General features: G+C 40.7%; 1 protein-coding gene across 1 annotated transcript in view; it reads left to right on the top strand.

Moving 5' to 3' along the window:
* The window catches only part of anos1 (anosmin 1), an 88222-nt gene extending 61305 nt beyond the window's left edge, over positions 1-26917 (top strand). The window contains exons 10-14 of the mRNA XM_077617250.1: positions 4192-4280; positions 7994-8165; positions 8538-8758; positions 21801-21942; positions 26030-26917. Of these exons, the coding sequence (XP_077473376.1) occupies positions 4192-4280; positions 7994-8165; positions 8538-8758; positions 21801-21942; positions 26030-26088 (683 nt within the window). The 3' untranslated portion in view covers positions 26089-26917. The remainder of the gene's footprint in view (positions 1-4191; positions 4281-7993; positions 8166-8537; positions 8759-21800; positions 21943-26029) is intronic.
* The last annotated feature ends 553 nt before the right edge of the window (positions 26918-27470 follow it).

The raw sequence follows: 27470 nt of genomic DNA, 5'->3' as shown, positions 1-27470 counted from the left end.
GAATTATTGACAGCTGCCTTTAATAGATCCGTGCTCGGGCGGTGAAGCAGTCCATGTTGTTTTGTAAGAACCGATGTCACACGGCTCAGGAAGGTGTACGCACACGTTTCCCCAAGTCTTCGGCTCATACCAGAGGTGAAATGTGGAAGCCTTGAAAGTAACGCTCTCAGGGTAACCTGTCAGATCCCATCGGCCACTCTATGCTCTGTTACTAATCTATGTCGGGGTCCGAGCCAAACTCCACATCCCCAAGTCAAGAATTCAAAGCCTGGCTTGAAGAGGAAAGCCTGGTGAGACACCAACTGCTGAATCAGAAGAGCGAGGCGAGGAGATGGACTTGGCCCAAAACTGTTCGCAAAGGTTGGCTTGGACTGTTGCGAACTGCGATCAATCACGGCTGGGGAATCACGGTGTTAAAGAACATTGTAAATCGTCTTCCAGGCTCCTCGTTTCTGCAGCGTACAGTGCAAGCCACTGCTATTCATTAGACGCGAGGGAGGAATTTCGGCTCCGACGAGCCGGGTTCTACTACTGTAAACACAATGATGGCCCTTGGAATCTTAGTCTGAGGACATCTGGTTTGTGTGACGGACAAAATAAAAGGACAGGTTAACTGGACCGTGATTAAACCCTCATTCATCGTGATCCAAAGCAGCTCAGGCCTCTGAATTCTCACCACAATGCCAAAGTGTAGCACCCCGTGTACTTGATCAGATAATATATCGCTGTCTGGCCAAAACAGACAAAAGACTGCAGGGACTGCTAGACTAGCGACATCTTTGGCTGTTTCTCCCTGTCCATCCATTTTCTACAGCACTTTAATTACTCAGGGTCATGGGTGAGCTGGAGTATTGCCAGTTGACTTCAGGCCTCGGTCAATTACAAGCCACATGACCAGGAACAGATAACCATTTACGATCACCTTCAAGGAGGCCACAATGGGACTACAGTCTGTAGGACGACGGGAAAACTGGTTGTAACGATTCTTATCCGACTACACATCTAAAGTTGCAGGAAGTTCTAGCTAAAAGTAGAGAACTTTGGGCTGACCTCTGAACTGGTCACTAATGCTGTTGTCAAGATACTAAATTTCCAACTCAATATCGATACTCAGCACAATATTGTATGCCATTATCGACACTAGTTAAATAAAAAGTCAAAATATGCTAATACGTAATATATTTAGAATATCAATACTTTGATACTATTGACAACCTTAGTCACTTGGCAGTCACTGAAAGGAATCTTCACATGCCAAGATTCCAGTTTCCACTCTGTGTACTTTATTAGATATACAGAATATCACGGTCTGTCAAACATCCAGACAAAAAGCCTTAAGACAGTGGTGTGGTTGCGCTAGTTCTGACTGATTCCATCCATCCATCTGTTTTCTATACAATGCTTTCTCAACCTCATCTTCTGAGCACCTTATCTTCACGAGGGTCGCGGGGGTGCTCGAGCCTATCCTAGCTAACATTCGGTAGTAGGCAGGGTACACCCTGAATCGGTACAGTTTAACCTATGCAGTAACGTTTTGAGGGAAAACTCCCAAGAGTTTTAATGCAGTTTAAGTAAACTGGTCTTCATTTAAGTAAAGGACAGTCATCGGGATTCATGGTAAGGCTGAGTTGACACAATTTATTTTGTAGTTCAATTTCTTCAGATATTGAACTCGGTCACTGCTATTGACAGCAATAAACATCAAATCCATATGAACTCGGATGGCTGGCTTTTAGGGATCATTTTTACCTGCTATTGATGTTGCTAGACGTCTAATCCAATTTGACTTGGGGTCAGGCAGTGATCCTAGGATCGCTGGTAGGCCTCCCTGTGAAATTGTTTGGACCTCCATTGCTGTCAACTGCCAATGAGCTATGAGCATACCTGTCAACCTCTGCCGATAACTGCCCTTATAAATGATTATGATTCCCCTTACAAACCCCCGAAAAACCTTACAAACACCGTACGAGTCGTACGGTGTTTGTAAGGTTTTTTGGGGGTTTGTAAGGGGAATCATAATCATTTATAAGGGCAGTTATCGGCAGAGGTTGACAGGTATGTATGAGTGACCTACTATCTTACGACATGTATCAACCACTGCCCTTTTTTCAATTTTCAACTTCTTGTCATGCATGCCACCTTCTCTTTTTGCCAGACAAACACAGCATATATTTTTTTTGTATTTTTTCCCTCCCCTCTACTTCGTGGTACCCTGTAATTCCTCTCTTCTGCTTCCAACGAGCTCTGGGGCTCCGGGTGCCAACGCTGAGTCTAACTCTTCAAAGGGCCCTTTTTATCTCCCCGCCACAACCTCGGCCCCTGCTGCAGGCGAACGGAGCGCCGCTCAATTATTAATCGGACGCGTTTTTTTGCACACATTCAAACGGCACGGTTGAATGAATAATGAATTCGGTAACATAAGAGGAGGGTGATGCTGATGATGAGCTCATGAGAGTGCATTTACGAGGGCTAATGTGTCCAATTACGGCCATTCCGGCTGCAGCGAGGATTACTCTCTCACTTTTCAGGCGCTCGGGGTCCAAACAGACATTTTACCGACTTGATAGCAAACAGCTGCATCGCCGTCTTCCGCACGGACTCTGCATCTGTCCACTATTTACACGCTGTTAGCTCTGCTTTAAGTTTCTACAAAGTCCCTGAGGAAGTATCTGGAACGATTTTTAGCTGTTAAACGTTCACTAGCTAGCTGCTTACTGCATGTGCTTGCTGCCAAACGTGCAAAGTGGCCTAAACGAGACAAGTCCCAAAATGCAGCTGCAGAAAAAAAAGCATGTGTGGGAACAGCTTGAGTATTAAAAAAAATACAGTAATACCTTGACATACGAGTGCCCCGACATACGTGGAAGTTGAGATACGAGTAAAATTCCAAGCACATTAAACTTGAGCTACGAGCATGCGAGACAGCCAGGTGGCGAGACCCTAACAATAACCCACACTGTCTTTCTCATCGCATCTCCTTTGTGTAAAGATATCTACAAGCACTGGGCGTAGCGTTTTTTTTTTGCGTTAGTCACTGCACAATTAATGGAAACACAATGGGTCCAAAGCAAGCCGGTGCAATGAAGGGTAGTGCGAAGAAAAGGCGTATGATGACAATCGATGTTAAGCATGAAATAATCGAAAAACATGAGTAGCGTACGCGTGACTGAGCTGGCTTGCCAATACATATGGAGAAGCAGGAAGTTAGCCTCAAAAGCCGCGGTGGAATACATTAACCTCTTTGCCTTGGTTATTGCACAAGAAGGTATAAATCTAGTGTAACATAGGATTAAAACTTTTTTAAGTGTGTGAGTGTATAGGAATCTAAGTTCATTTAAGTTACATTTAAAGTTTATGTTACGTTACGAGCGCATCCATCTTTCTCTCTCTCGCTCGCCCATCCGCGAACTCCCTGTGGTATTGCATACTAATGTCTCATTTTATTATTAAACCTCATAACCACTAGTTATTTGTTACTCTGTTAGTAGATGATGAATTACAACCAAAAAAATCCATTGTAATATCCTGTTTTTTAAATGTTTTTTCTGAGGGTGGGAACGAATTAATTGTATTTATAGTTCATTTCTATGGGAAACGTTGATTTGAGATACAAGTAAATCGACATACAAGCTCAGTCCCGGAACGCATTAAGCTCGTATCTCGCCTGACTTCGGTGCAGGCAGGCGTTGGGTCGATTCCCGCTGATGGCGGTATGATTGTGAGTTTGAATGGTCATCTGTCTGTGTGTGTCCTATGGCTTACTGGCGACCACTCTAGGGTGCAGTCTGCCTTTCTCCTGAAGTCAAAAGGGCTAGGCCCCTGCATCCCTAACGAGGATGTGCAGTATGGAAGATGAATTGCCAGGCTAAATTCAGTGGTATTTCAGAAACCGAGGGTGCAGAATTGTTGTAAAGTTATAGTTATTGACTAACCTCTTAAGCATTTACTCTATTAAAGATAAAGATGTTAAAAGAAACTCTTTCCTAGAGGCAAATTGCTTTTTGTTTTTGTAGCTTTTGTTGCTTTAAAACAGCATTTTTTTCTTTTCCTTTTACAAGTAGTAAAAGCACTATGGTTTTGATTGCCCCAACACCGCGAAACACTACAAACAACACTATTATGTGATTCTCAGTGTTTTAAAGGTATAATGGAATTGTTTTTAAAAAAAAGTTTCACTTTTATCTGTTCCAGAGCCTGGAATGAACCGCTACCATGTCCAGTGGATGCCAGAATACTGCCACCACAATGAGACGCGGGGACCAGAAAAATCTGCCACGCAGGTTTGTTTCCAGTAGCCTTTTTTATTAGAACTAGATTTGCAAATGCAGACGTGAAAAAATTAAACCGATGACAATGATGACTGTATCAACTTATCGTCCGATAGCAAAACAGTTTTGATTTTATCGACCTCTTGACCTATAAACACTGTTCAAAATGGCAAACGTTTTTTTTTTTTCAGAGCGCTACAGATAACATTTTATCAACATTCATACATGCTGCCTTTTACTATTCTTCTGTAAGCAAACAAGCTATCGGCTGAAATCACAACTTACACAACAACACAAAGAGAATGTGGAGAACAATGGTGTCGGGTACTGCATAATATGATATCCATCCAAATGACTACTGGGTCTGTATTGCCGATACGGATATCATACAAATACAATTTTAAGTGAACTCGTTGGCTGCCCTGATAGCGTTTTTATCGCCAAAGTAAAATTTATGGGATTCCATATGCCAATGGTGTACCACTAATAGGCCTTAAGATATCCCTATTGCCATCCAGTATTTCCCAAATTGTGAGTAATCCATGCAAGACAATTGAGAATAATAACAAATATAATCCATATAGAACAGACAACACAGTTCATTTCAACACCAATATTCATTAATTTAGTATTAATGCTATTATCCTAATCTAATACAAAGCAATCATATAAGTCACACACTAGTTACAAGTATTTGTAGGTCTTAGATAGCTTTACAATTGAGCAAAAATAGGTATACAACTGCGCTACTCTTGTTTACACTGGATAGTTTTAAGTTGCAGCCCGACTTGATACATTTTGGATTTGTGGCCATGTCAGTTTAATGCCAATGCAAAAATAAAGCGAACGGGGTGAAAGCTGTTATAATTGTTATATAATTTTTCACCAATCAATTCAAAATTATATTATATTGTATGGTAGCTCATTAATATCGCTATAGAAATGGCCCAAATTGTGATAGGACATTTTGTCCAAATCGCACAGCCAATGAGTTAAATAAATGCTAGTAACATTAGCTTTACTCTACTGCCTGTCATCTCCAATCATTTCCCTTATATGATGGTCCTAATGTAGGATATTTCGAACATATTTAATGGTTTTGTTAGTTATGCGTGGCCTGACGAATATCCAAAATGTTCCACTCAGAAGCCAGAAATTCCACTTGTATCAATCCAGCCATACGCAATGTTTTTTAGTACATTTTTCGGTCTCGGAAAAGAATCCAGATTCTAATTTTGGTCTCCACTTGAAAAAGTTTGGCCTGTGCAAAGAAAGCACCTCATCAGCAGCTCCGTGCTATTCCAAGCACGCGCCCCTTCTTTTTGTTTAACACTTTAGCCCAGCAAATCCTCCGCTCGGTGAACCGAAGCCCAGTGGCACTCGGCAAATCAATGGCCGTTGTTGTGAGCGCTGATTCAGTCTTGTGGTCGGGCCAGTGGGGTGATGGCCAATAAAAGGCATTTAATAAAGCAAATGTTCCCGGAATGGAGGACAGCAGTGACTGAGCTTCCATACTGGGTAAGGGGGCGAGGGGTTGGGGGGTTGTTTGGGCTCAGCCTGATACAGGATGGCAGAGACCTGGCCAATCAACACATTCTTTGAGGAGCCCAACTGCGGTTGCTAGGAAATATACATCCTGCTTCTATAGATGACCGGGAAGGATTCCAGACTTGTGCTTTCATGTGAAAGCAGCACCGCATTCACTTTTAATCAAAGCTGTTTGCTATCAGCGAGAATGTACACGGCGGCTCTCCAGGGAACGCCTGTTAATATCCAAACACCATTAATTCCAGAGAGAAATTGAAATTCACATGTCAGCAAGATTTTCTCGACAAAGAAAGAAATGCTTTTCTTTTGGGCGGTGGATGTTTAAATGATTTCATCCTCTTACAGTACGCAGATCTTAAACATATGACTTGAAGTTCTCCAGTAAATTAAAATGACAGCTGTACTGGACAACATTTGTCCAATTGTTTATCCTTGTTTAGCATTTTTTAAATCAAACGAACACATTTTTGCCTTAATGCTTCACTAATGAACGCTCCAGTCATACGAGCAATGTGGTTCTAATACAACGTACGGCTCATCGAGAGTGCCCATTACGTATTGAATTAGTGAGAACTAAAGTATTTGATTACGCCGACACTTTAATAGTGTGAGGAACCCAATTCCTTTCCTTTCAAATGAATGTGTGAAAAGCAGAGATTCTTTATTTTTGACTCAAAACCTGGGCTGATCTTGTTTACTTCAGTGACTATTGATATACTTAAAAGCGTGACCGGACGTTTGGTCGACCGGACGTTTGGTCGACCGGACGTTTGGTCGACCGGACGTTTGGTCGACCGGACGTTTGGTCGACCGGACGTTTGGTCGACCGGACGTTTGGTCGACCGGACGTTTGGTCGACCGGACGTTTGGTCGACCGGACGTTTGGTCGACCGGACGTTTGGTCGACCGGACGTTTGGTAGAACGGAGGTTTGGTCGCCGGTTTCGCTCGCTGTCAAATTATGACAGAGTTTACTGTTGATATTTTCATATTAGATATTTAGATATTAAACTCACTCTATCTCTCGTGATTAGAATTTTGAGAGCTGGTTTCAACAGTAAAAATCCGGCGACCAAACGTCCGGTCGACCAAACGTCCGGTCGACCAAACGTCCGGTCGACCAAACGTCTTTCGACGAAATGTCCGAGTACCACTTAAAAGTATTGCTGAAATGCTATAGAGACAATCCTTTAAAAAAATCATTAAAAAAACATCCTCCTTTTTGCATAATTTAATTTCTTTGATCATTCAAATTTCAACCAAATTGACTGTTGATTGATTAGAAACAGGTCCAGGACAATTAATTTTTGTTGTAGCTCATGTTTAGGCCGCTAAAGATTACAGATGTGATTGGATATCGAGCCCGATCACGTTATTTTCAGAGCTTTGGAATCGAGTAAAATAAGATTAGTAGGTTTTTGAAATGTTTTTATTTATTTTTATATATTAATTCACTTGGCATCCAAACCATCAATTTTGACTGGAAGCCCCGAGTCAAAATGGATTTGAGTTTTATTGCGATAACTCAAGTGGTTAGTGGGTGGGCCTCACAGTTCTGGGGTCAAGGGTTCGATCCCAGGTTGGTCCTCACTGTGTTGGTGTTTGCATGTTCTCCCCCAGCTTGCGTGGGTTTTCTCCAGGTACTCTGGTTCCTCCCACAACCACAAAAACATGCAGGGTAGGCTGGTTGAACACTTTATGGTTGTCTGACCACCAATTCATGGTGTCCCTCGCTTGGTGCCCATAGTTAGCTGGGATAGACTCCAGCACCCCCTGCAACCCATGTGAAGATAAGCGGTTTGGAAAATGAATGAATGAAATATGAACATTTGGATGTGCTATTTTTCCTTTAATATAATTTCAAGGTATCCGATCGCGACTGATTATCTGTAGATACACAAAATCCGGTGACTTGACTCAAATGAAAAAATACGCAATCGGTACCCACAAAAGATCAGGCAAACCTCAAGAATTCCCACTTTGACAGTGATGTACATGTTATTTTGGGTGGAACACAGGTTTGGTCACTGACTTATCAGAGAATTAAAGTGAGGCTGCAAACTGAGCCCGTTGCGGGAACGCGATCCGCCTTGGCGCTTTTAATTATCTCGAAGGCTCGGCGGGACACGGCCCCTCGGTGTCATGTCAAAGTCATCAATGCTGTGTTTCTTGGCTCAGGAGAACTACATCAACCTCCCAGGCCTGTTGTTCTCTTGCAAGTACAAAGTCACGGTTCACATGCTCAAATCCAAGAGACGCTCCAAGGAGGAGAGTACCACCTTCCTCACGCCGTCATGCGCCACCATACGGAGCAAGACCCCCAAACACATCCCCTGCCCGGGAGAGCCAGGCGAGTATTTAGACATTTCTCCAAACCATCTGATTATACTCTCCCTATGACAAATAAACACTGTAAGTGTATTTCATCTTCATGAAATAAATTCCACTAACTATCTAAACAATTTTTCACCATAACGAGATTCTCGCCACCCCAAAAAATCTGATTGGGCCAAGAAATAGTCTGGCACAAATGCGCTACCTCCTGCAAGGCCACATGTACAGTATTCTAGCTATGATTAATGGCAGTTTTACTCAATGGCGTCATAATACGCATGAAAAAGCATCGTCCTTGGCGCTGCTTTGGAGATAACATATACGGGTATCAATTTTGACTGGATCCTTGGCGAGAAAGAAAAGAACTGCTCTGTTTTTTTCCTAACAGCTGCAGCACTTCCTAAAGTTTTGGCCAAGCCCGAAAACCTGACAGCTACGTTTTCCATCATCGGAGGAAATATCAGCGGCAGCTTCCTGTGGCGTGTGTCTCGAGTGGCGGCCCACCAACGCATTACCGGCTTTCAAGTCACCTGGGCTGAAATCACCACCGAGAGTCGACAAAACAGCCTGCCCAACAGCATCATCTCTCAGTCCCAAATTCTGCCTCCAGTAAGAAAAATTTGCCGCTTACTGAGCCGAGATGTGGTTACCAGGGAAACACAATCCCGCTGTTTTCTTCACTTGTTGAGTGTGCTTCAATTGCGACACTTGAAAGAGAGATATTAGGCTCACCTTTTCTTAACAGAGCAATTGATTGTGATGGTACTATCCTGTCTTTGCCTGTCTGCTGATTATCTCCTCTCACAAATCCAAATTTAGCTTGCGGAGAGAAAATCAAATGTGAGGCGTATTCAATTTTTTTTAAAGAAAATTCGCAATTTTTCACTTACGATTTGATACCTGGAATCAGGATATCTTAAGTCGATACTATTCCAGCCCACAATATGATATGTGCTTATATTACAGTCTGCCACAATTTAATTCAAAGGCATTCAATCGATAAAAGGCAATATTTTGGACATGCTTAACAATCAGTCACATTTCACCAGTGGTGTGCCGTCAGGGCCTTCAAGGCCTAAGACATATCTGAATCATATATTATATTCTGTCCATCAATACTTATGAAATAATTCCAAATGGTCTGTTAGCTTCCTTTCATTGCTTTCCCGCTGGTTGCACTGCTTCCAGATGTGTTTTCATATTGAAGCATTTGACCAATCACATTTCAGCCATTATTTGTTGCCAGGGTCAGAAATCTGCCTCAAGGCCTTCACAATCAGTTCTGCGGGCTCTGCTGCATTAAACAAGCGTCGATAAGACTGTTGCTTTAACCAATCAGAATTCGATTTTGTGACACCAAGGCCTTCTCGCAGGAGTAGGGATACGTCATTGCCTTCTTGCAGGCGTATATATTTGTAGTCAAGACTTTCCAATAATGACAGAGTTAAGTATGTCTACATCATGGTGTAGAGCACAGGTGTCAAAGTGGCGGCCCGGGGGCCAAATCTGGCCCGTCGCCTCATTTTGTGCGGCCCAAGAAAGCAAATCATGACTACCGACTTTCTGTTTTAGGATTTTTTTTTAAAAGCACTATGTACCGCACAGGTGTCAAAGTGGCGACCCAGGGGCCAAATCTGGCCGGCCACATCATTTTGTGCGGCCCGAGAAAGTAAATCATGAGTGCCGACTTTCTGTTTTAGGATAAAAAAAAGCACTATGTACCGCACCGGTGTCAAAGTAGTGGCCCGGGGGCCAAATCTGGCCCGCAAAGTAAAGTGTTGCCACTTCATTGCGTAGAAGTTTGTTCACCTGACTGCCATGTGGGCAGCTGGGGTTTGAATCCCGGTCGGGAAACATTTTCCCTTGGTTGTTTCTATATATTTGTAGTCAAGACCTTCCAATAATGACAATGCAATGTGTGGCCAGTTCGTGGCGTAGAGGTTAACTCACCTGTCTGCCGTGTGGGCAGCCTGGGTTCAAATCCTGGTCAGGAAACATTTTCCCTTAGATGTTTCTATATATTTGTAGTCAACACCTTCCAATAATGACAAAGTGAAGTGTGGCCCTTTTCGTGACGTAGAGGTTAACTCACCTGTCTGCCATGTGGGCAGTCTGGGTTTGAATCCCTGTCGGGAAAGATTTTCCCTTAGTTGTTTCTATATATTTGTAGTCAACAGCTTCAAATAATGTTAAAGTGATGTGTGGCCAATTCGTGGCGTACAGGTTCACTCAACTGTCTGCCATGTGGGCAGCGTAGGTTAAAATCCTGGTTGGGAAACCTTTTCCCTTAGTTGTTTCTATATATTTGTAGTCAACACCTTCCAATAATGACAAAGTGAAGTGTGGCCAATTCATTGCGTAGAGGTTAACTCACTTGTCTGCCATGTGGGTAGACTGGGTTTGAATCCCGATCAGGAAACATTTTCCCTTAGTTGTTTCTATATATTTGTAGTCAACACCTTCCAATAATGACAAAGTGTAGTGTGGCCAATTCATTGCGTAGAGGTTAACTCACCTGTCTGCCATGTGGTTAGCCTGGGTTTGAATCCCGATCAGGAAACATTTTCCCTTAGTTGTTTCTATATATTTGTAGTCAACACCTTCTAATAACGACAAAGTGAAGTTTGGCCAATTTGTGGTGTAGAGGTTAACTCACCTGTCTACCATGTGGGCAGCCTGGGTTCGAATCCCGGTCGGGAGCCATTTTCCCTTAGTTGTTTCTATGTATTTGTAGTCAACACCTTCCAATAATGTTAAAGTGAAGTGTGGCCAATTTGTGGCATAGAGGTTAACTCACCTGTCTGCCATGTGGGCAGCCTGGGTTCAAATCCTGTTTGGTAAACATTTTCCCTTAGTTGTTTCTATATATTTGTAGTCAACACCTTCCAATAATGACAATGTGAATGGTGGCCAATTCATAGCATAGAGGTTAACATACCTGTCTGCCATGTGGGTAGCCTGGGTCCGAATCCCGATCGGGAAACATTTTCCCTTAGTTGTTTCTATATATATGTTGTCAACACCTTCCAATAATGTTAAAGTGAATTGTGGCCAATTAGTGGCATAGAGGTTAACTCACCTGTCTGCCATGTGGGCAGCCTGGATTCGAATCCCGTTTGGAAAACATTTTCCCTTAGTTGTTTCTTTATATTTGTAGTCAAGACCTTCCAATAATGACATATCGAAGTGTGGCCAATTTGTGGTGTAGAGGTTTACTCACCTGACTGCCATGTGGGAGGCTGGGGTGTGAATCCCAGTTGGGAAACATTTTCCCTTAGTTGTTTCTATATATTTGTAGTCAACACCTTCCAATAATGTTAAAACGAATTGTGGCCAATTCGTGGCATAGAGGTTAACTCACCTGTCTGCCATGTAGGCAGCCTGGGTTCCAATCCCGTTTGGGAAACGTTTTCCCTTAGTTGTTTCTAAATATTTGCAGTCAAGACCTTTCAATAATGAAAAAGTAAAGTGTGGGCAATTCGTGGCGTAGAGGTTCACTCACCGGACTGCCATGTTGGAGGCTGGGGTTCGAATCCCAGTTGGGAAACATTCTCCGTTAGTTGTTTCTATATATTTGTAGTCAAGACCTTCCAATAATGACAAAGTAAAGTGTGGCCAATTCGTGATGTAGCGGTTCACTCACTTGACTGCCATGTGGGAGGCTGGGGTTCAAATCCTAGTTGGGAAACATTTTCCCTTAGTTGTTTCTATATATTTGTAGTCAACACCTTCCAATAATGACAAAGTGAAGTGTGGCCAATTCATAGCGTAGAGGTTAACTTACCTGTCTGCCATGTGGGTAGCCTGGGTTCGAATCCCGATCGGGAAACATTTTCCCTTAGTTGTTTCTATATATTTGTAGTCAACATCTTCCAATAATAACAAAATGAAGTGTGGCCAATTCATAGCGTAGAGGTTAACTTACCCGTCTGCCATGTGGGTAGCCTGGGTTCGAATCCCGATCGCGAAACATTTTCCCTTAGTTGTTTCTATATATTTGTAGTCAACACCTTCCAATAATGTTAAAATGAATTGTGGCCAATTCGTGGCATAGAGGTTAACTCACCTGTCTGCCAGGTAGGCAGCCTGGGTTCCAATCCCGTTTGGGAAACATTTTCCCTTAGTTGTTTCTAAATATTTGCAGTCAAGACCTTTCAATAATGAAAAAGTAAAGTGTGGGCAATTCGTGGCGTAGAGGTTCACTCACCGGATTGCCATGTGGGAGGCTGGGGTTTGAATCCCAGTTGGGAAACATTCTCCGTCAGTTGTTTCTATATATTTGTAGTCAAGACCTTCCAATAATGACAAAGTAAAATGTGGCCAATTTGTGATGTAGTGGTTCACTCACTTGACTGCCATGTGGGAGGCTGGGGTTCAAATCCTAGTTGGGAAACATTTTCCCTTAGTTGTTTCTATATATTTGTAGTCAACACCTTCCAATAATGACAAAGTGAAGTGTGGCCAATTCATAGCGTAGAGGTTAACTTACCTGTCTGCCATGTGGGTAGCCTGGGTTCGAATCCCGATCGGGAAACATTTTCCCTTAGTTGTTTCTATATATTTGTAGTCAAGACCTTCCAATAATGACATATTGAAGTGTGGCCAATTTGTGGTGTAGAGGTTCACTCACCTGACTGCCTTGTGGGAGGCTGGGGTTTGAATCTCAGTTGGGAAACATTTTCCCTTAGTTGTTTCTATATATTTGTAGTCAACATCTTCCAATAATGACAAAGTGAAGTGTGGCCAATTCATAGCGTAGAGGTTAACTTACCCGTCTGCCATGTGGGTAGCCTGGGTTCGAATCCCGATCGGGAAACATTTTCCCTTAGTTGTTTCTATATATTTGTAGTCAACACCTTCCAATAATGTTAAAATGAATTGTGGCCAATTCGTGGCATAGAGGTTAACTCACCTGTCTGCCAGGTAGGCAGCCTGGGTTCCAATCCCATTTGGGAAACATTTTCCCTTAGTTGTTTCTAAATATTTGCAGTCAAGACCTTTCAATAATGAAAAAGTAAAGTGTGGGCAATTCGTGGCGTAGAGGTTCACTCACCGGATTGCCATGTGGGAGGCTGGGGTTCAAATCCCAGTTGGGAAACATTCTCCGTCAGTTGTTTCTATATATTTGTAGTCAAGACCTTCCAATAATGACAAAGTAAAATGTGGCCAATTCGTGATGTAGCGGTTCACTCACTTGACTGCCATGTGGGAGGCTGGGGTTCAAATCCTAGTTGGGAAACATTTTCCCTTAGTTGTTTCTATATATTTGTAGTCAACACCTTCCAATAATGACAAAGTAAAGTGTGGCCAATTTGTGGCGTAGAGGTTAACTTACCTGTTTGCCATGTGGGCAGCCTGGATTCGAATCCTGGTCGGGAGCCATTTTCCCTTAGTTGTTTCTATATATTTGTAGTCAAGACCTTTCAATAATGACAGGTTGAAGTGTGGCCAATTTGTGGTGTAGAGGTTCACTCACCTGACTGCCATGTGGGAGGCTGGGGTTTGAATCTCAGTTGGGAAACATTTTCCCTTAGTTGTTTCTATATATTTGTAGTCAACATCTTCCAATAATGACAAAGTGAAGTGTGGCCAATTCATAGCATAGAGGTTAAATTACCCGTCTGCCATGTGGGTAGCCTGGGTTTGAATCCCGATCGGGAAACATTTTCCCTTAGTTGTTTCTATATATTTGTAGTCAACACCTTCCAATAATGTTAAAGTGAATTGTGGCCAATTTGTGGCATAGTGGTTAACTCACCTGTCTGCCATGTGGGCAGCCTGGTGTCAAATCCCAGTTGGGAAACATTTTCCCTTAGTTGTTTCTATATATTTGTAGTCAAGACCTTCCAATAATGAGAAAGTAAAGTAAGGCCAATTTGTGACATAGAGGTACACTCACTGGACTGCCATGTGGGAGGCTGGGGTTCGAATCCCAGTTGGGAAACGTTTTCCGTTAGTTGTTTCGATATATTTGTCGTCAACACCTTCCAATAATGTTAAAGTGAATTGTGGCCAATTAGTGGCATAGAGGTTAACTCACCTGTCTGCCATGTGGGAAGCCTGGGTTCGAATCCCGTTCTGGAAACATTTTCCCTTAGTTGTTTCTTTATGTTTGTAGTCAAGACCTTCCAATAATGACTAATCAAAGTGTGGCCAATTTGTGGTGTAGAGGTTTACTCACCTGACTGCCATGTGGGAGGCTGGGGTTCGAATCCCATTTGGGAAACATTTTCCCTTAGTTGTTTCTATATATTTGTAGTCAACACCTTCCAATAATGTTAAAGTGAATTGTGGCCAATTCGTGGCATAGAGGTTAACTCACCTGTCTGCCATGTGGGCAGCCTGGATTCAAATCCCAGTTGGGAAACATTTTCCCTTAGTTGTTTCTATATATTTGTAGTCAAGACCTTCCAATAATGACAGAGTAAAGTGTGGCCAATTCGTGGTGTAGAGGTACACTCACTGGACTGCCATGTGGGAGGCTGGGGTTCGAATCTCAGTTGGGAAACATTTTCCGTTAGTTGTTTCTATATATTTGTAGTCAAGACCTTCCAATAATGACCAAGTAAAGTGTGGCCAATTTGTGGTGTAGAGGTTCACTCACTGGACTGTCATGTGGGAGGGAGGGGTTCAAATCCCAGTTGGGAAACATTTTCCCTTAGTTGTTTCTATATATTTGTAGTCAAGACCTTCCAATAAGGACAAAGTAAAGGGTGGTTAATTTGTGGCGTAGAGGTTAACTCATCTGACTGCCATGTGGGCAACTGGGGTTCGAATCCCTCTCTCGTTTGGCTGATCACTACACTATGTAGTTCAGTAAATGGGTAATCTTTTTTTCATTAAAATAAAGACTTAGTCATTTTTTTCAGCAAAACATTTTATTTGTAGTCAAGACCTTCCAATAATGACAAAATGAAGTGTGGCCAATTCATGGCGTAGAGGTTAACTTACCTGTCTGCCATGTGGGTAGCCTGGGTTCAAATCCCGATCGGGAAACATTTTCCCTTAGTTGTTTCTATATATTTGTAGTCAACACCTTCCAATAATGTTAAAGTGAATTGTGGCCAATTTGTGGCGTAGAGGTTAACTCACCTGTCTGCCATGTGGGCAGCCTGGGTTCAAATCCCAGTTGGGAAACATTTTCCCTTAGTTGTTTCTATATATTTGTAGTCAAGACCTTCCAATAATGACAAAGTAAAGTGTGGCCAATTCGTGGCGTAGAGGTACACTCACCGGACTGCCATGTGGGAGGCTGGGGTTCGAATCTCAGTTGGGAAACATTTTCCGTTAGTTGTTTCTATATATTTGTAGTCAAGACCTTCCAATAATGACAAAGTAAAGTGTCGCCAATTCGTGGCGTAGAGGTTCACTCACCGGATTGCCATGTGGGAGGCTGCGGTTCGGATCCCAGTTGTGAAATATTTTCCCTTAGTTGTTTCTATATATTTGTAGTCAAGACCTTCCAATAATAACAAAGTAAATTGTGGCCACTTTGTGGTGTAGAGGTTCACCCACCGGACTGCCATGTGGGAGGCTGGGGTTCGAATATCAGTTGGGAAACATTTTCCGTTAGTTGTTTCTATATATTTGTAGTCAAGACCTTCCAATAATGACAAAATGAAGTGTGGCCAATTCATAGCGTAGAAGTTAACTTACCTGTCTGCCATGTGGGTAGCCTGGGTTCGAATCCCGATCGGGAAACATTTTCCCTTAGTTGTTTCTATATATTTGTAGTCAAGACCTTCCAATAATGACAAAGTAAAGTGTGGCCAATTCATAGTGTAGAGGTCAACTCACCTGTCTGCCATGTGGGCAGCCTGGGTTCAAATCCCAGTTGGGAAACATTTTTCCTTAGTTGTTTCTATATATTTCTAGTCAAGACCTTCCAATAATGTCAAAGTAAAGTGTGGCTAATTCGTGGCGTAGAGGTACACTCACCGGACTGCCATGTGGGAGGCTGGGGTTCAAATCCCAGTTGGGAAATATTTTCTCTTAGTTGTTTCTATATATTTGTAGTCAAGACCTTCCAATAATGACAAAGTAAAGTGTGGCTAATTAGTGGCGTAGAGGTAGACTCACCCGACTGCCATGTGGGAGGCTGGGGTTCGAATCTCAGTTGGGAAACATTTCCCGTTAGTTGTTTCTATATATTTGTAGTCAAGACCTTCCAATAATGACAAAGTAAAGTGTGGCCAATTTGTGGCGTAGAGGTTCACTCACCGGATTGCCATGTGGGAGGCTGGGGTTCGAATACCAGTTGTGAAATATTTTCTCTCAGTTGTTTCTATATATTTGTAGTCAAGACCTTCCAATAATGACAAAGTAAAGTGTGGCTAATTCGTGGCGTAGAGGTACACTCACTGGACTGCCATGTGGGAGGCTGGGGTTCGAATCTCAGTTGGGAAACATTTTCCCTTAGTTGTTTCTATATATTTGTAGTCAACACCTTCCAATAATGTTAAAGTAAAGTGTGGCCAATTTGTGGTGTAGAGGTTCACTCACTGGACTGCCATGTGGGAGGCTGGGGTTCAAATCCCAGTTGGGAAATATTTTCTCTTAGTTGTTTCTATATATTTGTAGTCAAGACCTTCCAATAATGACAAAGTAAAGTGTGGCCAATTCATAGCGTAGAGGTCAACTCACCTGTCTGCCATGTGGGCAGCCTGGGTTCAAATCCCAGTTGGGAAACATTTTTCCTTAGTTGTTTCTATATATTTCTAGTCAAGACCTTCCAATAATGACAAAGTAAAGTGTGGCTAATTCGTGGTGTAGAGGTAGACTCACCCGACTGCCATGTGGGAGGCTGGGGTTCGAATCTCAGTTGGGAAACATTTTCCGTTAGTTGTTTCTATATATTTGTAGTCAAGACCTTCCAATAATGACAAAGTAAAGTGTGGCCAATTTGTGGCGTAGAGGTTCACTCACCGGATTGCCATGTGGGAGGCTGGGGTTCGAATACCAGTTGTGAAATATTTTCTCTTAGTTGTTTCTATATATTTGTAGTCAAGACCTTCCAATAATGACAAAGTAAAGTGTGGTCAATTTGTGGTGTAGAGGTTCAAAAGAAAAAAAGAAGTCACTGTGGTCCAGTGGCAAAGACAATGGGTCAGAACTTCAGGTGGACTCAAGTTCAAATCAGGAATGAGTTCAATTCCACTCTTTGCAATTCTCAAATTGTTTATTGAGGTAATGAAAAGGATAGATATAACTTCCAATCACATCATTTCAGAAGTCACTGTGGTCCAGTGGCAAAGACAATGGGTCAGAACTTCAGGTGGACTCAAGTTCAAATCAGGAATGAGTTTAATTCCACTCTTTGCAATTATCAAATTGTTTATTGAGGTAATGAAAAGGATAGATATAACTTCCAATCACATCATTTCAGAAGTCACTGTGGTCCAGTGGCAAAGACAATGGGTCAGAACTTCAGGTGGACTCAAGTTCAAATCAGGAATGAGTTCAATTCAACTCTTTGCAATTCTCAAATTGTTTATTGAGGTAATGAAAAGGATACATATAACTTCCAATCACATCATTTCAGAAGTCACTGTGGTCCAGTGGCAAAGACAATTGGTCAGAACTTCAGGTGGACTCAAGTTCAAATCAGGAATGAGTTCAATTCCACTCTTTGCAATTCTCAAATTGTTTATTGAGGTCATGAAAAGGATAGATATAACTTCCAATCACATCATTCCAGAAGTCACTGTGGTCCAGTGGCAAAGACAATGGGTCAGAACTTCAGGTGGACTCAAGTTCAAATCAGGAATGAGTTCAATTCCACTCTTTGCAATTCTCAAATTGTTTATTGAGGTCATGAAAAGGATAGATATAACTTCCAATCACATCATTTCAGAAGTCACTGTGGTCCAGTGGCAAAGACAATGGGTCAGAACTTCAGGTGGACTCAAGTTCAAATCAGGAATGAGTTCAATTCCACTCTTTGCAATCCTCAAATTGTTTATTGAGGTAATGCAAAGGATAGATATAACTTCCAATCACATCATTTCAGAAGTCACTGTGGTCCAGTGGCAAAGACAATGGGTCAGAACTTCAGGTGGACTCAAGTTCAAATCAGGAATGAGTTCAATTCCACTCTTTGCAATTCTCAAATTATTTATTTAGGTAATGAAAAGGATAAATATAACTTCCAATCATGTATAGGCGGGCCGCCTCGTGGTGTAGTGGGTAAGTCACTTGCCTGCGACGTGGGTGTCGAGGGTTCACGTCCCGGTGTCGCCGGTCAACGACTGTATGGTGTCGGCAGTCGGCCGAAGGCCGACTGTCGAACACCACCAGGAACCCCCCCCTCCCAACTGTCTTCCGGTCAGCCGAAGGCTGACCGGAAATATTGTTTTGCTGAAAAAAATGACTAAGTCTTTATTTGAATGAAAAAAGGATTACCCATTTACTGAACTACTAGTGTAGTGATTAGTCAAACGAGAGCGGGATTCGAACCCCATCTCCCACACGGCAGTCAAATCCACTAACTTGAGGTCTGTCTGACCCATTGTCTTTGCCACTGGACCACAGTGACTTCTGAAATGAGATGATTGGAAGTTATATTTATCATTTTCATCACCTCAATAAACAATTTGAGATTTGCAAAGAGTGGACTTGAACTAACTCCAGATTTGAACTTGTGTCCAACTTCAATTTCAACCCATTGTTCTTGCCACTGGACCACAGTGTCTTCTGAAATAATGTGATTGGAAGTTATATTTATCCTTTTAATTACCTCAATAAACAATTTAAGAATTGCAAAGAGTGGAATCAAACTCACTTCTGATTTGAACTTGAGTCCACCTGAAGTTCTGACCCATTGTCTTTGCCACTGCACCTCTGTAAAGTTGGAAGTTGTATTTATCCTTTTCATTACCTCAATAAACAATTTGAGAATTGCAACAAGTGGAATTGAACTCACTCCTGATTCCCGCCTCATGTTCTGACCCAATGATTTTGCCAGTGGACCACAGCAACAACTAGAAGGTGAAGAATCAGAAGTCAGATTTATTCTCCGACTCTCTTAGCCTTACTTGCTGTCATTTTTTAAAGAAAAAAAGCCTTACTATACTATGTCGTTTTTTAAGAAAAGAAGCCTTACTATACAATATCGTTTTTTAAGAAAAAAAGGCTTCCTCTACTATGTCGTTTTTCAAGAAAAAAAGCCATGCTATACTATGTCGTTTTTTAGGGGGGAAAGCCATACTATACTATGTCGTTTTTTAGGGAAAAAGCCTTCCCCGACTATGTCGTTTTTTTAAGAAAAAAAGCCTTACTATACATGGTCTTTTTTAAACAAAAAAGCCTTACTATACATGGTCATTTTTTAAGAAAAAAGCCTTACTATACATGGTCTTTTTTGTAAATAAAAAGCCTTACTATACTATGTCATTTTTAAAGAAAATAAGCCTTACTATACTATGTCGTCTTTAAAGAAAAAAGCCTATACTATGTTGTTTTTTAAGAAAAAAGCCTTACTATACTATGTCGTTTTTTACGAAAAAAAGCCTTACAATACTATGTCGTTTTTTTAAAGAAAAAAGCCTTACAATACTATGTCATTTTTTAAGAAAAAAAGCCTTACTATACTATGTCGTCTTTTAAGAAAAACGCTTTACTGTACATGGTCGTTTTTTTTTTTTTAAATAAAAAAGCCTTACTATACATGGTCATTTTTTAATAAAAACCCTTAATATACATGGTCATTTTTAAAGAAAAAAGCCTGACTATATATACATAGTATTTATTTTTTAAACCAATAAAAGCTTTACTTTACATAGACCACTTTTTTTAAAAGAAAAAGCCTTACGATGTCCAGCCATTCAAGTCATTTTGCATGCCAGCTTTACGTTTGTACCAAATCTCGGGGTATTCTTTGCTCAGTTATGAAGCACGTCTAATACGATGAATAAATATTTGACATTATCGTCGACAAGGAAAAAGAGTGTCGCCAAACTTTCGTCAAAACATATACAGACGCTCCCCTACTTACGAACGCAATTGGTTCCGAGCTGGTTCATAAGTTGAATTTGTTTGTAAGTTGATTCAGTGCTATATTTTGTATTATAATTTATGTTTAAGGCCGATATAAGTATATTGAAGGTTTATATAAGTGCATTTGTATGTTTAAGGCTTGTATAAGTAACACGCATTGGTTTGTACTGAAAAAAAACACATTTAATAAAATGGAGAGAATATGTACAGTACTGGAGAGAGAGAGAGAGAGAGAGAGAGAGAGAGAGAGAGAGAGAGAGAGAGAGAGAGAGAGAGAGAGAGAGAAGAGAGAGAGAGAGATTTATGTATTAGAAACTGGCCAAAAGAAGCGACCTAATGACGATTGCACAGTTTTCTTCTTTTTTTCATCATAAATGATGCGGTAGCACTATATGGCATCATTCAATTGATTTGCAAACTTTGTGCAACGTTCAATATTTGGGTCCTGCTGCTCGATCTTTCTGTTTATAAATGGTACTGACGGTCGAATGATTCAAGTTGTATACCCGCGCAACGCTCACCACTCTCACGTGCATCAAGCTTCGTTATTATTGCCACTCGTTTCAAATGAAATGACTTGCCTCTTCCTTGCAACTCCCTCAATAGAAGCCTTTAGCTTTTTACCAACCATATTCAATATTGGATGCATGAGATATTTAATGATACAAATGAAAAAGGTTCTTTGCACACTGGAGATACATTCACGCACTTCCGCATTGCAACGAAGAAGAAGGTAGATGCTGGGTGAGCTGAGCTCTCACAGCGCCAGGCGTCGGTATTAGCGGCGGAAAGAAGTACTACGAAAAAGGCGTGAAATACAAAATTGGACTTGCGAACATTTTTGGACTTAAACGCAATTTGCAGACATGTTCGTATGTACCGTTGTTCGTAAGTTGAATGTTCGTAAGTAGGGGAGCGTCTGTACAGTACTGTACGTATTCTCTCCATTTTATTAAATGTTTTTTTCAGTACAAACCAATAGGTTACTTATACAAGCCTTAAACATACTTATATAAACCTTCAATATACTTATATAGGCCTTAAACATAAATTATAATACAAAATTTAGCACTGAAGCAACTTACGTACGAATTCACGTTACGAACGATCGTTCGGAATGTAACTCGTTCGTAAGTTGGGGAGCTTCTGTAATCAAGAGCTGGTGTCATTGTCGACATATATTTTTTAAAAACTCCTATAAGAGAAATACGATGAATAGCGCTAAAGGTCACTTGTGTTTGGCCGAAATAAAAGCTCCATCTCTTGTGTTCTATTTCTCTATACTGAGGCTGGTTTCAGTTCAACACCCCGTGGCCTCCCCGGCATCAATCTGCAGCGCAGACAGGCACACGGGAAAAGCTCCGAGACGTTCTCACACTCTTGTATCGTTTCATCTGCCTATGCGTCTTTTTCCTTTTCATCGTTTGCGAAAAAAATGGAAAGAAAACTTCTTTTTGACATCATCTGCTCCATCAACAATACGGTGCGCCTATCTGCACCTCCCAGCCTCAGGAGCTCGTCTATAAATAACGCCACCCACCACACGTTTTATCAACCCGAGGCGAGGCGAATTATGAACGTCATCATTTGTTTTGTCTGAGTTTCGGTCTCGGACTTAAAGGATTTCATCTGATTGCGTTTCTTTGTCGTCACTCAGGATCACAATCTGCTCGTCGTGTCCAATCTTCGACCGTCCACTTACTACAGACTGGAAGTGCAAGTCATAACGACCGGAGGGGAAGGCCCCGCCACTGTCAAGACCTTTCAGACTCCCAACATATTACCAGTTAATCAACACAGTAAGTATGAGGTCACTGGTATAATCACAACCTCATCTTTTCAAGCTATCAACTCATTCACTGATATTGATGATAGTAGACATCCAATCGTCCTTCTGCTTTGATTTTAAATGAGCTTGTCACTCGTAGACGTCCAGTTCATTTGAACATTTGTTCATTGGCTCCCATTCCTCCCAGTGTTGAGTGATTATGTTTGAGTTGGGCTTTGCATCCGTTTTTTTTTTTACTGGAAAAGCCCCATTGCGTATTTTGAGACAGGCTTTAGGCTTTGTCATTTTCCTCCCATCAATCCACGCACACATTATTTATATACACTACAGTGGTACCTCGTATGTCGATTTACTCGTGACTCAAATGAACGTTTCCCATAGAAATGAACTAAAAACAAATTAATTTGTTCCAACCCTCTGAAAAAACACCAGAAACAGGCTATTGGCTTTGAAAAAATGTTTTATTTCTTCTAATTCGCCATCTATTAACAAAGAAACAAATAACTAGTGGTTTAATAGTACTGAAATGTGTTTAATAGTACTAAAATTGGACAGATTTTGCGGAGGGGAGAGAGAGAGGGACAGAGAGAGAGAGGGGGGAGAGGAGGGGACTTTTTGCACGGCAACGCGCTTGTAACATGACATAAATACATTTAAATGAACTTGGATTACGATGCAGACACACTCAAAAATAAGTTTAATCGAACCTTACACTAAATTTAATTCAAATTTTATTTTAAATTTGTATAACTTTCTTCTCCCGCGTTGGCTCTATTTGCCCCGCCTCCACCCTGACTTTCAGATGCAACCTATCGAGGGTTATTTGCTTTTGTCTTCCCTTCAAAATATTCCGAAATTGATGCTCACAAATGTCCTCACAATAGGATAACGCACGACCACTTGCCAACTTGCCCGGGAAGTAGTACTCCTCTTGTATTAGCGAACAAGCTCTGCCATTCGCACAGGCTAACAGGGGGGAAAAAACACTGAAAAATGCAACGCTCCGCCCAGTGCTCGTAGAGACATTACACGAGGGAGTTGGGACCAGAAAGACAGTTCTCATGATGTTCTTATGAGCAGCCTCTAGCGTCCGTTTTATGCTCGTATATCAAAATTTGTCTCGTATCTCAAGATAAATATTTGCCCGAAATTTTACGCGCATCTCAAATTTCTCGTATGTCGGGGTACTCGTATGTCAAGGTAATACTCCAGGGGTGTCAGACTCGGGTTGGTTCGCGGGCCGCTTTAACGTCAACTTGATTTAACGTGGGCCAGACCATTTTAGATATAATATTTATTTATTTATTATAAATGGATTAAAACAACTGGATTAAAAGCCCTGAATATTCAGTTTTTATAGAACTAAAACAATGTTTATTTTAGCTTTTTTAATATATTTTTAGATTATACAAAATGATTTTTGAACTAAAAACACAGAAAATTTTATTAAAAAATTACAATTATTGATTTAAAAGGGGGGAAATCAGGAAATTTAATATACATCTATACTCTTCATTATAATTTGATCCTAAAACAGAAAGTCAGCACTCATGATTTACTTTCCTGGGCCGCACAAAATGATGCGGCGGGCCAGATTTGGCCCCAGGGCCGCCACTTTGACACATGTGCTGTATACAGTATTATCATTGTTAATACGTTCCAAAACCTGCTGCAATTGGTGAATAACCGCAATGTAAGGATAGTGTTTTGATGGTGTCTATTTAATATTATCTGAACATTTAAAACCCTGTTCGCACTATTATTCAACACCCAAAAGGTATACACTGGCCCCTAATGGCCAGTGAAATACTCTCCATTTGTGACATATTCCCCTTTTCATGTTTGTATTATTGTTCCTACATATACTATATTTGTTGACAAAGTCTCACTGGAGTATTAGTCACTTCTTTGATGGCAATTTAATTTGATCAGAGACAGAAAAATAGAAAATAAGTGAGAAGCACTGCATTAAAGTAATAATAAAATGGAGAACAACAGGCTCATTAGGTGTCTGTTAAAATAACATTAAGATTAATCCTGAGCCCAGAGCACTTTTCTCATCGAAAAAAAGCTGTAGCATAAAATTCAAACGGCGGCATGGGGCCAAAAATGACAAGCCAGCTCTTTAAAATATAGACGAGCGTCACGGGTATTTCTGAAACATTGTGACTACAGCTTGTCAGATTTTGTACATCAGCTGGGAGCATTACATGCCTCCTTCGACATGTAATTTGTGATAACATTTTTTTAACCGTCATTTTATGAGAAAAAATTAAGTTGTCATGGCAACAATGGAGCACCTGCTGCAGCAAGCTGTAACCTACTAATGATTATGTTTCAGCGCTATTGATGATGACAGTCCAAAAACTAAATTTACTTTACTTGCAAATATGCATAATCCAAATTTGTTATGTATGTACAAAACCCCGTGTACCCAGCTGAAGTCATTCATGGAACAAAACAAGCCCGGATTTCATAACTATACCAAGTCAATTTAAATGAAAACAGCATTAATATCAGCTGTTATTTTATATCGGCATTATTTTGGTATTTTAATATGAAACATGTGCCTTGGGTCAATGGGAATTGTTGACAATTTTCAACAGAGGCTGTAAATCACCAATTACAACAATATGATACAATAATCAAATCTTTCCATTTTTAGTTGATTGATTTATCATTATATTATGTTAGGAGCTCATACAAATCAGCTACATTTCACCTAACGCAATACAAAAATTAAAAAAAAAAAAATCGGTCGCTAAAACACTTCAGAAATTGAAATGTAAAACTATTCTTGAGACGTCTACGGTGAGGTTGGAAGGATTAGGACCCAGTCGCAGGGAAGCAGGTGGGGACGAGGCAATTTGTGCTCATAACAACAACTTTAATAACTTAGAAGGGACCTTACAAAACAACAAGGACTTGTGAAACGAAAACGAAACCGGAACATGGAGAACAAGTAACATCGAGGAGAAAGGTAACGTATGGCAATGGAATCTACGCAGGCACTTTCGCAGACGATCCGCCAATGAGTACCAAACTCAGTGTTGTTTAAATACACAAATCAGGAAGTAATTATGAATCACGCACAGCTGCGCGAACACAACGGCAGGGCAGGAGGGACAAAACGAGAGTGGGAATAGCAGCAGGCCTGCTCCTGACAATTCTTACATTTTGATTCATTGAATTGAATCACTGCTTAACTCTTTATAAAAATTGAAGATTGAGGACATTTCACTAAAAGATGAACATTTATAGTCAGTCCTACCGGCTTATACAAATCATTGTCGATGCCAGTTTAGCCAAAAATAGACCCTTGACCTATAAAGGTTCAACCAATAGATGTATCGACCAGATTGTATCATTACACCTACATTACTACACAGATGCGCAATGCTAAATAGAAAAAATAAATAAGTTCCTCTCGTAATGTGCGGTTGTAGTGGTATTCAACGACTCCATGGAGCAAACGTGTCAAAGTAGCGGCCCAGGGGCCAAATCTGGCCCGCCGCATCATTTTGTGTGGCCCGGGAAAGTAAATCATGAGTGCCGACTATCTGTTTTAGGATCAAATTAAAATGAAGAGTATGGATGTATATTAAATTTCCTTATTTTCCCCTTTTAAATCAATAATTGTAATTTTTTAATCATTTTTTTCTGTTTTTAGTTCAAAAATCATTTGGGAAAAATCTAAAAATATATAAAAAAGCTCAAATAAATATTGTTTTAGATCTATAAAAAACTGAATATTCAGGGCTTTTAATCCAGTTCTTTTAATCCATTTATAAAAAAAAGAAATCTAAATATTATATCTAAAATGGTCCGGCCCACGTGAAATCAAGTTGACGTTAAAGCGGCCTGCAAACCAACCAGAGTCTGACACCCCTGCCATGGAGGGTAAAACTAATAACGCCACAAGGTCAGACTAAGAATGCTTTTTTGAAGAGAAGTATATCAGAAAACTACACAGTAGGTGCCATAACAGTTTGCTCTAATGTCCTTCAACAATGTATAAAAAAAATGCTCTTATCTAAACTTTTCAAAATTCCGTCATGGCACTGCAGCTTTTTTCGTGTGTGTGTGTCAATTTTCAGAGCCCCGACTGCGGCAGCACCATTCCCATCACCAGAAACCGTCAGTCGAAAGACACTGAGTGGCAAAGTGAGGAAAAAATCGAATTATTCTTCCCTCCCATCTGTCAGAGACTATCAGGGAAGAAAGTGTGGAATCGTGAACTGTTCCCGAAACTGATGCTCCCACCATCACCCTCCTTCCATTTGTCGAATAGCGGTTCCTTTGGAATTCCTCTGACGGGCGTGTACAGGTTTGACTACACAGCTTGCTGTCGGTTAGTACGCAGTTGATACAAACGTCTAAAATCTATTAACGTAAAACCGACCACAGAGAAAAACTATTTATTTTGACCGATATCACGGTTGTCTTACCCCAAATGTCATGTAGTTCCATTGCATGTACTGTAGTCCATTTGAATTTTTTTTTTTAAGTAGGTGCTTCAATTGGAGATCTCGCCGTGGTTTTGCATGCTGTTCGCATTCTGTTGGCATGAAAAAAAACAAATTCTCAATGGTCTGTTTTCAATATGTTAGTGATATTCCATTAACGGATTAACAAAGAACTATACTGGGAATACTATGTCATGTTTATTAATGAAATTATAACGTGTGGAAATGATGCATTGTACATCTTGGCTGTAGAAATGTTTGTCGTGGAACAGTCAGTGAATGTCTATATTTATTTATGTGTGTATTCCAGTTTGATTTGGCTGTGTGTGAATGTGGATGTTTTGTGTGTTTTGGTATCATATTTCTTCAATTTTCTTTTTTTTTTTGGGAAACAACACAAATCTTGTAAAGACACTTTGTAAAAATGGAATTGTAAATACGGTCTTATGTTACGTTATTTTTCCATGCTAGAAACTGTACAAACTGCGAAGTAATAAAACAATCCTTAACCTGTTCAAATGTGTGTGTTTTTTAAAGTCAACATGGGTGAGCAGGAAATAAACTATTTTGCTTATATTAGCTTGCAAACACGTTCCAGAGGATGGCCAGACAAACAGCCTGACTTCAGCCATGTACAAGATACATGGTGAATCAGTTCGGTTTTCTGGGGTTTGGCCAGAATATAAAATGGATGCTCGTGTGTGGCTAACAAGCACAGACACACTCTGAAAAAAAAGTACACTAACAAGCAAGAAATGTGACATAAACGCAAATACAAGTCACACTTGGTATTGGCTATTCATTCTTCATAAACAATTTTGGCAATAGCTGCAGTTTCTGTGGGGCTAAAAAGAAATTTAAGATTTTACGGTGTATTGTTGAGTTTTACACCTGCTTTTGAAAAGTGAATAAACCCTTTCGTGCAAAGAATTTGTCTGCCTTGGACTCGGACTGACAGCAAGTATGCGTAAAATTAGTTTTCGTTTTCTCTCGTCCTTCAAATGATACTACGTAGTACCAGCAATAGCACGATTTGGAAAAAAATGTGTCATCAAAAAGACGAGAATGCATA

This window comes from Stigmatopora argus, chromosome 13, assembly GCF_051989625.1.
Source record: "Stigmatopora argus isolate UIUO_Sarg chromosome 13, RoL_Sarg_1.0, whole genome shotgun sequence".
Lineage (NCBI taxonomy): Eukaryota > Metazoa > Chordata > Actinopteri > Syngnathiformes > Syngnathidae > Stigmatopora > Stigmatopora argus.
The sequence above is the reverse complement of the archived record's forward strand: the minus strand, read 5'-3'. Positions and strand labels throughout refer to the sequence as shown.